The sequence below is a fragment of the Taeniopygia guttata genome, chromosome 6, assembly GCF_048771995.1.
Source record: "Taeniopygia guttata chromosome 6, bTaeGut7.mat, whole genome shotgun sequence".
NCBI classification, from domain to species: domain Eukaryota; kingdom Metazoa; phylum Chordata; class Aves; order Passeriformes; family Estrildidae; genus Taeniopygia; species Taeniopygia guttata.
In genome coordinates, this window is record NC_133031.1 from 20,845,760 (window position 1) to 20,858,648 (window position 12,889).

Sequence of the window (12,889 nt, forward strand, 5' to 3'; positions counted from 1 at the left end):
AGCCAAAAATCCTAAATCTGATGGACTGCCTTGCAGATTGGCATGAACAATGTCTCTCCCCATAAGTAAACCTTAATTTCCTAAGCAGAAAGGAAAATAATTTATTTTTAAGGCTGCTTTAGTCTTTCCATCCCAAACAATCCCTCTTTTTCTTTCCTTTTCTATATCTTTCTCAATTTTTTTTCTTTTTTCTTTTTTTTCCCCATCATTTTTTTCTATTTTTTCCTTCCTTTTTATCTCCTTTCCTTTCCTGCCCTCTAGTGACCAACCAAGCATGTTCCTAAACAAACTGAGCACACTTCCAAAATACTTCTAAAAGAAATAACAGTGAAATGTTTCTGAGCTGTCCATGGCTGAGCCTCTCAGGCTGTGTTAGTAACAGGTGGGTTACAAAGCCCCTTCTGCTTCTAGAAAAGTCCCTACCACATGTATTGGATGGGATTTGGCATATATTTCAGCTATGGTTTCCTAACCATGCTATTGTACAGAAGAAAAAACAAAAATATTGGATTTTGCAGATTATTTTCTCATAAAATAAATAAACAAATTACATTAAAAAGGTGAGATGTATGTATGGTGAATCTCAAAAGTCACTGTGAAGGCTATTAATACACCAGTGCTAAAATATGCTGAGAGTCTTTTCTTCCTTGAATTCAAAGCTAATTGAATCCTGCTCTTACAGTGTAATTTTTTAAAGTTGTTTCCATTCATAAAGACCTGCTGTAGTTTCACACTCAAGCTATGCTGGAAGACATGCTGGAAAAGGAAATCAGGCTGCAGATAATTTAGAATAATAGTACCTTTTGGGTATAGTGGTGTGGAGAGAAATGTAGAATTTATTTCAGGCAGTGCTCTTTATAATCGCGCTCCAGCAGAACAGTGAAATATTGTTCTGGATTTCAAATTACTGAGAAGACCTGAGGAGCAGGATGTGTTTGTATTTACACAGGTACTTGCACTTCCACACATTTCTAGATACAACGTCCCTTCTTTAATTTTAAAATGAAAGTAGTCACGTTAGTGCACTTGCTACTTCTGCTGTGGGCCCAGAGAAGGGTTTGTGAGCTCAAAAGCTTGTATAGCTTTCCAAACATGTTAATGGTGACAATAAAAGATACAAATGGCAGCATTGCAGGTCCTGTTTTCAGTCTGTGGTGCCTGCAGGCAGGAAGGGAAACTCTCATCATGCAGACTTTGGAGAAGTTGGGAAGGTCTGAGAGGGCCTATGAGACAGAGTTGATGACAGTTTATGCAGGAACATTAGGGCCCCATGCAAAGCAGTGGATGAATTATGTATGTGTGGGACTCTGGCTATTCCCTGCCTGCTGAGCACAGCTTGGAATTTCAATGGAGGCACAGCGAAAAGCCAGTGGGATTACAGGAAACACACATGACCAAGGCATGACGTTTGTCAGTGCATGTGGTTTCTGCCCTGTGCTGGCTGCATTCTTCTGTCACACTGCTGTGGCTATGTGTAAATTACCAAACTGAACAGGACACAGACACAAGTATCAGACCTTGATCCGTCACTAGAGCATGGTGACAGCCTGGTACATCTTGTAGTCTCCCCCAAAAAAATTCCTGGGTGCAGTTTAGGCATTAGCATGGACCAGGGAGAGAAAATTTGGATGTAATTGCCTTGTTTCAGGGACAGGGATGTTTGACAGAATGGAAGACTGTACAAATGTGCTAGATCCTTTTCCTTGCCCTTAAGTAATTTCATTTCTTAATGTGACAGCAGCCTGCAAGTTGAATTGAGTTTGGAGGTACTCATCTCTGCATTTGCAACAGGGAGCTACTGACCTTATTCAATTACCTTTTGCAAAGTGTTTTAATATGGTGTGAATAAAAAAACACATTTCAGAATTATCAAAGGAATTCTCTTCTAGTCAGTCCCATCTGGGCTCAGGCTTCCCCCACCAAGCCAGTGAGGTTTATTGCAGGGCTGCCGGGGGAGAGAGACAGGACAATTTCTGTTCTCTTCCAAAACCTTGAACTGGCAAAGTCAACTAACAGGTTTTTTAATATCTGTTTTTCGACATTAATAAAGAGAACCATGCTATTTATGTTGTCTAATTTCCATTACATAGTTATTTTGCAAGCACTGAACTTCCTCGGAGTCACAGTATTTTCCTATATAAGCAACTGTGCAAGGATCATGAAGCCATTGGCACCCAAATGCAGTCTTCCACACTTTGCAGGGGGGGCGGAAATCCCTGCACAGAAAAATCCCTACATTGAATTACTGAGAACAGCAAAGGCACATTTGTTCTTTTCGGACAGATCGCTAGTGCTGTACTTTGTTGTGCCCCTCACCACCCCCGCCAAGGGGGCAGGTTACGGAGAGCCCGTGTGGGCGGTGTCCCCGTGCGGGGCTCTCCCCGTGTGGGCGCTGTCGCTGGGCCCGCTCCGTGCCGGGGCCCCGCTCCGCGCCGGGCCCGCTCCGTGCCGGGGCCCGCTCCGTGCCGGGGCCCCGCTCCGTGCCGGGGGCGGCTCCGCGCCGGGGACCCGCTCCGTGCCGGGCCCCGCTCCGTGCCGGGCCCCGCTCCGTGCCGGGGCCCGCTCCGTGCCGGGGCCCGCTCCGCGCCGGGGGCCCGCTCCGCGCCGGGGCCCCGCTCCGTGCCGGGCCCCGCTCCGTGCCGGGGCCCGCTCCGTGCCGGGGGCCGCAGCACCGCGGCCGCCGCTGGGAGGCTCCCGCGGGGCGCGCCTGCGCACGAGGCCGGCGGTGCCCGGATCCCTCCGCCGGGCGCAGCGCCCGCCCGGGAGCGCGTGCGGGGCCCCGTGCGGGGCGGCGGGGGCTGCGCGGGGCCCGGCCCGGCCATGGCGGCGCGGAGGTGCGCGGGCGGCGCGGCCGCCCTGGCCGAGGCGCCGGGCTGCGGCGCGGCGGCGGCAGAGCCGGCCCGGGAGCTGTTCGAGGCCTGCAGGAACGGGGACGTGGAGCGGGTCAAGCGGCTGGTCCGGCCCGAGAACGTGAACAGCCGGGACACGGCGGGCAGGAAGTCCAGCCCGCTGCACTTCGCCGCAGGTACAGGGGCAGGGGGAGCCGGGGGGCAGCGTCGCTTCCCCGGGGCGCCGGGCCGGGCCGGGCCGCTCGGGCCTCGCCGCTCGGGCCGGGTGCAGCGCCGGGGTCCGAGCGCTCCGCCGGCCCCTGAGCATCGCGGCCGGCCCGGCCCCGGGACCGAGCCCGTGTCACCCACGCGGACGGGTCGCCGAGCTGCCGGTACAGCTGCGTCTGTTCCCTCATTTGCTTTTTCTTCCCCCCCCCCCTTTTTTTTTAAAAAAAACAAATCTCATCTGGCTTTGAGGACACATCTGGAGTGGGGTTTATGCTGTTCGTGTTGTGACACGTGAGCTCTGACAGAGACACATGTCCCACGTACAGTTCTCATGGATTTCAGCGGGCCTGTGCATTTTAGAATTGAACGCATGAAGGTGTTCGTCAGATAACACCGTTTCTAAGCTTTTTGCGTTCTTATCTTTGACACATGGACTTTGTTAATTCAGGACGTAAGTGAGCAAACAACTGACGTCACAGGACGACTGCTTTCACTGGCAATTGGCCAGAAGATTGTATCCCACCTTTTCAGACAAAGACCTGACTGTGACTGTTGTTTCCATGTTGGTTGTTCGGTTTAAGTACAGCCGTAGATGTTGGACTCTAAGGCTGACAGTCTGCAGGAAACAACAGCTTCTTTTCGGCTAATCAATATGGATAATAACAAAGATGTTGTTTCTTTATTAGATTGTCTTGGTAAAGGTTTCTGCTAAAGGTGTTCTTTCCTCATGTTTAAAGAGCTTGACTCAGGCTTAAGAGGTCTAAGTTCTTGAAAGCCTCCTCAGAACAGCAGTATTTCATAAATTCAAGAAGCCTAATCGGCAAGACAGCTCAGGAGACAAAACATCCTGTCAGAGGAAAACAGTTTTTGTAGCTGTTTTTTTATATGCATCAATCCTACCTGCCCACTGAACTTCTAAACAACTGTGTATGTTTTAGAGCATTTTGGAGAAGTGAGGGGTTGTTTTTTTATTTGCTTTTTGTTAGTTTTGGGGGTTTTTTGGCCTAAGATTTTTCTCATTCACTGTAATGATCTAGTTTATCTCTCTGAATAGGGGTGATCTGTCTTGACTTTATATTACTCCTGATAGGTAGAAAGATTTTTCTTTAAAAAATGTATAGCCGTAAGTTCATGTAGTTGTTAGATTTCGAAGGTTAGGCAGGTTGGTGTGTAAATGGGAGATACTGCTGTCATGCACAAGTCACCATGACTTGGTACAGAGAAATTAATTGTTCTTCTCAGGGGCCTGTAGGAGATGCTAAGGGTTTCTGGTTAAGATGGGACTGAAAGCACTTGTGTGATTTCTCCATGAAACTTTATTTACTGCCTCAGGTCGAGTTCTGCTGTTACCAGCCCACCTGCGATAGGCTCTGTGTGAAAGGTGGACATAAGTAGCTCTTGGACTTGGGCCTGACTGGTTTTGTTTGGTTTTGTCTTTCCCCTATTATTCACAGTTGGAATAATACTCACTTCTTTTGTCTGTGCCTCTGAAGGAGTCACATTCCAGGAAGTAAAAGCAAAAATCTGTTGTATTCCTGCTTTGTTTAAGAGTAATCTTAGAAAATGCATTACAAAACTTCTCTGACTAATTTCATTCAGTTTCAAGACTTCTTTTATGGAGGAGCTGGAGCTGAAATACACCAGGTCACCACGGTTTTTATTGCTCTTTTTTCCTTTTTAAGTGACATTCTGGATCTGAACCTAGGTTATATTTTTAAAGACTTTTCCCAGATCTTACCTAACAATTAAAAAATAAATTCCTCTTTTTCCATGTGTGCGTTGGTAAAGATGGATTTTGAAGTAAAAGGTGTAAAAAAAAAAATCTTCAAGCTCTCCCTAGAAATGTTTCATTATCAGAAGTAATACGTGTTTGAATTTTGCTGGAGCTTGCTCTTTGGATTTTGTAGTACACAACAGTGTGTGTGATAGTTAAGTTATCCTGAAGGTTAAGTCAAGAGCCCACCACCCTTCACAATAAAAGAGGCTCCATCCTCTCCCATCATAAACTTCATATACTTCCTCAAGTCAGTCTTTTTCATCACAGTGTGTGTCAAAGTCAGAAGTTTTTAAGGACTTGGCAGGTACCAAAATGCCCCTCTTGCAATCTAAATTTCATTAAAAATATGAACACCCAGGGTAGGGGAGAAGAATTTGAGCTAAGTTCTTTCTGTTAGCTTTTTATCCCATCAGAAGTAGCTGGATGTCAATTATGACCCACAGTGACAGTAAATATATACCTTTTTAAAATTATACACACTTGTACATTTCTACTGTGATTAATAATAGCAAATTGTCAGCTAAAAATTTGTAACTTTCCAGGAAACAAGTGCAGTGAGCTGCTCAGCTATTACAGGTGGTAGAACTGTCAGCTCAAGGTCCTGAGTAGCCAGCCTTTCTTGTTGGCAATAAAAAACAAAGGGTTCATGATGATAAGACCATTACGTTGCAGTTGAAAGGTGTGATCCCATTTAGGTGGTCTCTTGATAAAAGCGCAAGAGCTAAAGAAAACACCTACCTCTTAAAAATTACAATGTTGGGTTTTTTTAAAGTGTTGAAACAGTTTTTACTGCAGCCAGCTACTGGTAAAGCGGAACTGTTAGAGTAGGCAGTGACTGCCTTCCCGTGACAGCAAAGGCTGCCCCTGCTTTCCACGCTCAGGAAAAACAGCAGAGGCAGAGACCATTGTGCAGTGTGGCCACTTCCTCTGCACTCATGCATCCTTTAGAAAGTAATGGGAAAATAATTCCCCTTCCATATATGGTGCCCTGTTGTACAGTTGCTTCCCCAAGGAAGTAAGGAATCCCTGCTGTGCACTCAGTGCTGGAGAGAAGTTACAAAAATTGGTGTGATACAAATGAATTAATTTCATGACATTAAATTAGATACAGAGGTGTGGCTGTACTGAAGGTACTTTCTGAATAGAGGCAGGCTTTGCTGAGGGAGGAGCTGTGGATTGCTCATGAATTGTGTCTGACTGAAACTCTGTATTAAATAGAGGAATCCAAGGGAACGCTCTATGCCTATAATAAGGTTTACTACAGCTGATTTTCAATTGTGATATTGATTCCTGATGAGGAATTTTACTTGTAAAAAAGTGGCTTTACATCAATACTTTGAGAGATAGGAGTGCCTTCAGTACAAGAGTGAGTGGTTTAGCTACCAGATATGTAACAAAGAATTTGGTCAGAGTCTTTCCTAACATAATTGTAGCAGTCCTGGAGAGCATATTTTGGTACTCAGAAGAAAATACCAAGCAGTCTGTCATGAAATAACAGTTTTGATTATGTATTTGCAGGACTCCGGCACATGTGAAGGTCTCTTTTGAGTAGTTTCTCAAAATAATTTAGTACGTTTTGAGTATATAGTCAAACTATAAACAGAATTTTTTGAAAGCTTGAAGATACAAGAAGAATATCAGGACACATTTAAGAAAAATAACAGTATTTATAATACTTTGAATAGCTGAACATATTTAAGACTGAGAAACATGATGCACATAATGTAATATAGACAATAAGCTTACATAGGTATAGCTACTAATATTTTTTTTTGGCAGCAGAAATATGCTTGCATGTGCAGTGAATATTACTTACTGTGCCTGTGCAGATAAATTGGTTTTGCATGGACCATGTGTCTGATCCAGTTCTCATCCCAAGTACTGAGCTCTGTTCTCTGTTAGAACAGGCAAGGTGGGTAAGTGGCATGGTGAGACTCAAAAGTGAATTTTTGTAGGGTCTGTGGTTCTATCATAGGCAAGGTGCTAGTAAGCTAAGATTTGTATCATCAGTATTGTATTTTGAAGAAATACATCACCAGTGTTTTGAGGAATCACATCACCAGTATAGCCTTGTGACTGTTACTCGAAAACACCTTGAAATTCATGCTGTGATTCAAAAGTTTGACATAAAATGATTGTTACAATAATGACGAATCTGTGGTGAATGTGGCTCCTTACCTGACTTCTGAGGGAAGAAGAGTAAAGTGAGAATTTAACTAAAGTATTTCTGAATACTTGTCCAGGCCTCTCTCTCTGATACATGCAGCTTGTCTACAAGACCTTCTCTTAGCAAGTAGGATCCATAAATTGCTTAGTAATGGCAATGGGTTTTTTTGGGAGCTCCAGGTGGTGAAAGTGCTTCTTGCTCCAGAAGAGGGATTTATTGAAGTCAGGTTTAGTGAAGAGCATGGTATGGAAAAGTTCAGTCACAACTAAGCTAAGACTAAAAGTTCAGTTATAACTGAAATGCTGACACTTGTATGCTTTGGTGACTTTGTCACTGAAATGCTGTGTTGTTATCAGGAATATACATCATTTCTAGGTCATGGTTGCAAGGACTTAAACCTACCATGGACATTCTATGCGTGATCTGTAGCAAAGTTTAAATTCACTGCGATCTGGATATCAGTGGTATTGGCAACTTCATGGTTATTGCCTCTGAGGGGCAAGCTCAAGACTTCATCCAGGTCTTGATTTGTTCAGGAAAAGAGTTTATAACTGAGATATTTAAAGGAAGGCATTGTCCTGCACATGAGTTATTTCCCAGAAGGTACTTGGCAGAAGACTGATACATACTAAAATATGGCTCTTACCTGCCCTAATAATTGCTGAGACCCACAGAGACATTCATGGAACCTTAAAGGTGGCCTTTGGAACATAACCAGATGGGTATAATGGCTACAAGCAGAAATCCTAAAGCGTTCTGGTCTCATGTGGAGATAGTAATGCAAATATAGATACAGTTTGATGTCCTAGTTCATTTGCCATTATATAAGTATGCAAGATACAGCTGAAATTTGAGGGAACCCTATCAAGATATTAGTTGTTTCTGTAATCTTTAATATTCCTTTTCCATTGAATTTAATCTAATTTTAAGAGTTTGAGAAACATCCTTAGTATGTAAATGGTTCTTTAGTAAACCATGCCACTTGTGATTGTCTTTAGGAGTGGTTACTGTTACTGTAGTTTGTTGGTTTAATCTGCACTTCTGGGGCAGGAATTTCTCTTACCCCACCTTGAAGCCTTTTCTCCCTTTTCCTCTTCCAGGGTTTGGTCGGAAGGATGTAGTTGAATATTTACTTCAAAGCGGTGCCAATGTCCACGCACGAGATGATGGAGGCCTTATTCCTCTTCACAACGCCTGCTCTTTTGGCCATGCTGAAGTTGTCAATCTGCTCTTGCGGCACGGTGCAGATCCTAATGCTCGAGATAATTGGAATTACACTCCCCTTCATGAAGCTGCCATTAAGGGAAAGACAGATGTCTGCATTGGTAATTTTCTCCTACTCTTCCTGTGACTGACTCACTTGTTTTCACTGTGAAAAATCAAGAACCCTTTTAAGACTATTTTAACTCTATGGCGCTATGGCTGATACAAGGGTTAAAAGTAAACATCTTTCAGAAACTTCAATTGATATGTCACTGTTACAAGATACAGGTTTTTGGATATTTTTTTATAATTGTCTACCTATAAAGATTCATCATGGTGAAGGTGCACTAAAGTGACACGATGGAGCTAAATTCTCTTCTGTTTCAGCCTAGGTTTTATGCTGCCGTTTGCTTCTGATCACAGTGCAGTGGGAAGAACAAAAGTGATCTTAATAACTGATTCATTCTGTCTTATGTGTAGGAGCTGTGTTAAATTAGTTAAGGATGGGAAAACTTAAATTATATTGACTACCTGTTTTACTTACACAGTTCTTAAGAGGTGCTCTTTAAAGAAGAGGTAGAAAGTTAGACACGTAGTCAAGAAACATTTCTTGATTGTGTCATTTGCTGTCATTTACTTTAAGAGAGCTGTAAAGCTCTAGAGAGCTGTACAGATAACATTGCCTGTTCAGCCTGAGTGCAGCATGCATAGCCTGCCACTGTTGTCTGCAGGTTAGGAGAGCACAGGATTTGGGACAGCATGCTATGGAGCTGATGGAAAATAGCTGCTGAGTTTTTGTGGTGGGTCAGTCACAAGCTTTCAACTGAGATTGTGTCTTGTCAGTCTGTGGTTGTTCTCTTTCTGATCTGCTTTTTTCCCTTAAAATGTGTCTAGACATTTCATCAGATACACTGGTCACTGTGCAGAATTCTGACATTAAAAATTTGAAAAAGGAAGTTAGAATGTTTCTTTTATTGTTTGCAGATTACCGTAATGATATGTCTCATAAACCTTGTCATGTAGAATTGTTTTCTCATTGAAATCTTTGGCATTTTTGTAGTACTGCTGCAACACGGTGCTGAACCAACCATCCGTAACACAGATGGAAGAACAGCTTTGGATTTAGCAGACCCATCTGCAAAAGCAGTGCTGACGGGTAAGTGATAATCTTGAGATTTCTTTATTGCTAGTAACAGTTGAACTGATGTAACAAAATAGTTTGGAGCTTGTCTTTTTGATACTACTTTAACTTGGCTCTAGTTTATAATTCTAAATAGAATTCCTATATGACTTTCATCATCTCAGTCATGGCATGTGTTCTGGATAGTTTATCGTACTAGTTCAATAATGAACTGTCAAACTTTTAGAGTCATAGAATGGCTTAAGTTGGAAGGGACCCTAAAGATCATATCATTCCAACCCCCTGTCATGGGCAGGAACATTGACTAGACCAGGTTGCCCAGACCCCATCCAACATGGCCTTAAACACATCCAGGGGCAGGGAATCCGCAACTTCTCTGGGCAGCCTGTTACAGTGCCTCACTACCCTCTGAGTAAAGAATTTCCTCCTAACATTTAACCTAAATCTCTCCTCTTCTAGTGTAAGCACATTTCTCTTTGTCCTCTCAATACCTGCCTGTGTAAAAACTCACCCTTCCTCTTTTTTAAAAGCTCCCTTTAACAACTGAAAAGAGTATTTGTTAGTCCTTATAGCACTTACGTTCTCTAAAATTTTAGAAGAGGAAGATAAATAGAGAACGTCACATATAGATATTTGTCTGACAGCTAAAGAAATCCCTTTTGTCTTCTAGGTGAATACAAGAAAGATGAACTCTTAGAAAGTGCCAGGTATGTATGTTTGGAAAGGAACTGGAATTAGTTATATTTGCAGAATTTTGTGTAAATAATACATAGATATGTAGTCTTTAGAACTTGCATTCCATCTAGGTGCAAGACTTTGGCTGTTTTTTGTGAATGAAGCTATGAAAGTAGTTGCATAAATGTATTTTTCTTTTCTCTTTAATGCTGGCAATACAGAGGAGAATGTGTTGCTTCAAATCTGTTGAACATTATCACAGTGAAAAATATAAAACCAGAATAAGCTACTAAAAATTGGGATAAGAATACTTCCACTCATTTCACATTTTGTTTTTCAGGAGTGGAAATGAGGAAAAGATGATGTCTCTTCTTACACCATTAAATGTTAACTGTCATGCAAGTGATGGCAGAAAGGTATTTTTGTTTAAAACCTAGTTTAAAAGTAGTTATCTTTTACATGATCCAGTTATTGTTTGATCAGATTTTAAAAATGTTAAACATAAAATCTACTTTCTTCACTGTATGTGGAAAAATAAGATTCCACCTTTCTAGCAGCCAGCTGAGGTTTTTTTGTTTGTTTTTTAATATTGAAAAGACTATGCAAGTAATTCTGTATACGAGCACTAAACAAACACCTTCTCAGTTGAAACTTCTGCTTGACCTCCATATCTGCAGCGATAAAGAAGCAAGGTCTTTTCACAGATTTTTGTACCTATCAGGGAGAAACACCCAGGTGCTTTATTTGACATGCACCCTTAGGCAAGTTACTGATTCAGGAGCAAGCTGGTCATTGCTGTAATTAATGGTAAAGAAATACATAAAAATGTTCAGAATCTCCATTCTGAAAAATCCTGAGTTCTGGGTTCAGCTCCTAGCCTACAAAACATTCAGGAGTATCAATTTTTGGCATCATTATTCTCATTAAGTATTTGTGTTCATTCACCCAAGATTTGATGTAGTTACTTCCCCTTTGTGGTAAGATACTGGGATCTCCAAAACACTGATATAACTCTGTTTTCTCATCTGGTTATGAGGCTCATCCTCTAGGAACTGTAGGAATCTAGTTCAGTGAACGGATTTGTAAATTCAGAGGATAAGATTCCTCTTCACTAATTTGTAGCTCTGCCTTTAGGGCTGCTGATGCTTGAATGCATTTGCTGGAAAAGATCATAGAGCAGTTAGTTATCTGTCTGCTCTCTGGAGGGTGAGAGTTTAGAAGAGATGAAATTTCCCCCACACCTCACTCGGTTACTGCATTCATAAATGTGGATAACAATCCCTCTTGATAATTTTTAAACTTACTTCACTGATTGGCAGAAAGACTTCTTCATAGTTTAACAGTCTTCTTCATAGTTTAACCATTGTTGCTAATGGTCTTTCTATTTCCCCTTTCACAAGGATATAGTTTGTGCTAGCCAAATATTTATAGCTATGGTAGGCTAAAAAGCCAAAAATGGCCTTTGTATTAGCAATGGAGTAAATTTGGGATTTGTGCTTATGTTGACTTCAAGAGTAGTCAGTGAACAATGAACATAGTTATCAAATGTCTGATTCAAGCACTCTGGTTTTTTTTTTTAAGCTTGTTAATCTTGAAGGGCTTCAGCATTTAGTACTGGTAACAAGTTGTGAAAAAAGAAATAGAAACTCAACCTTGATTTTGTGTTACTGATTTATTCCACATTCTCTTTTTTCAGTCTACTCCATTACATTTAGCAGCTGGGTATAACCGTGTGAAAATAGTCCAGCTCTTACTGCAGCATGGAGCTGATGTACATGCTAAGGATAAAGGGTAGGTTCCTTTTTCCCTTTGTTCAGAATAAACAGAATTCATTAAAAATTGAGGTGAAGCGAAGAGCAGCAATACTATTTTAACCACGAGGAATGAAGAATTTCCAACTTAAGACTGTTCTGTCACCTTTAACCTTTCTGTTGTGACAGAAATACAAGTTGATTAGTTTTCACGGGAGAAGATATTACAGCATTGTTCTTGTGAAAAAGGATATAATTAGGGTCACTCCTGAACATCCCCTGCAGATAGTTCTTCCTGATTGGGGTTCCAAGTCTGAGTGGAACCATTTCATCTGCAGTGAGACAATGCAATTCACTTCTGATTATTTTAGATGTTTACTGTTCTGATAAATGCTGATGGGATTTTCTGGTTTATTCTTCAGCTTCTTATTTCCCCATAGTTTCATTTGAACATTTGTCATTTTTGTAAAATGTCCAACATGAAGTGTAATACCAGTTGCAATGTGTTAGATGCATTTGAAATTAATACATGTGTACTAAAATAATCATCCTTTTCCTTTTTCTTCTATATAGAGATCTGGTGCCACTTCACAATGCCTGTTCCTATGGCCATTACGAAGTAACAGAACTTCTAGTAAAGGTTGGTCTTTGAAGAGATCAAATTGCATATTATTAAAAAAGAACTGTGTATAATAGACTAATACAAGTTGCATATTTTTTTATTTTGTATATAGATTTACAAAACTTAAAGTGATAAATTGCTTTTGCTCTACGTGTTAGTGATTATTAAGCTGGAGCTACAGAATCTTCCGCTTGCAAGGAAGCTTTTTCTTTATAAATGTGCTTTCTGTTTTTAACTCTCTCTCTCCAAAGTTGAATATTTTCATACCACCAAGTAAGTACTGCTTATCTCAGTCTTTCTACACTCACCAAAAAAAAAAAAGGCATTGAAAACCCCCCTAAAAACTCAGCGATGTTTGGACTTCAACAGTAGAAAAATATTTTAGAAGACAAAGCAATAAGAGCTGTTTGAAAAGAATACTGGTAATGACAGTAAATGTTTTAAAATTAAAGCGCAGGCAGTCTTTTGAGGAAATTAACTGTACAGCATCAATTCTG

At 41.4% G+C, this 12,889-nt stretch overlaps 1 protein-coding gene across 1 annotated transcript in view; it reads left to right on the forward strand.

The window, feature by feature from the left end:
- The first annotated feature begins 2,699 nt into the window (after window positions 1-2,699).
- The window catches only part of TNKS2 (tankyrase 2), a 28,829-nt gene continuing 18,639 nt past the window's right edge, over window positions 2,700-12,889 (forward strand). The window contains exons 1-7 of the mRNA XM_030276086.4: window positions 2,700-3,025; window positions 8,101-8,325; window positions 9,264-9,359; window positions 10,015-10,051; window positions 10,360-10,435; window positions 11,716-11,810; window positions 12,344-12,410. Of these exons, the coding sequence (XP_030131946.4) occupies window positions 2,821-3,025; window positions 8,101-8,325; window positions 9,264-9,359; window positions 10,015-10,051; window positions 10,360-10,435; window positions 11,716-11,810; window positions 12,344-12,410 (801 nt within the window). The 5' untranslated portion in view covers window positions 2,700-2,820. The remainder of the gene's footprint in view (window positions 3,026-8,100; window positions 8,326-9,263; window positions 9,360-10,014; window positions 10,052-10,359; window positions 10,436-11,715; window positions 11,811-12,343; window positions 12,411-12,889) is intronic.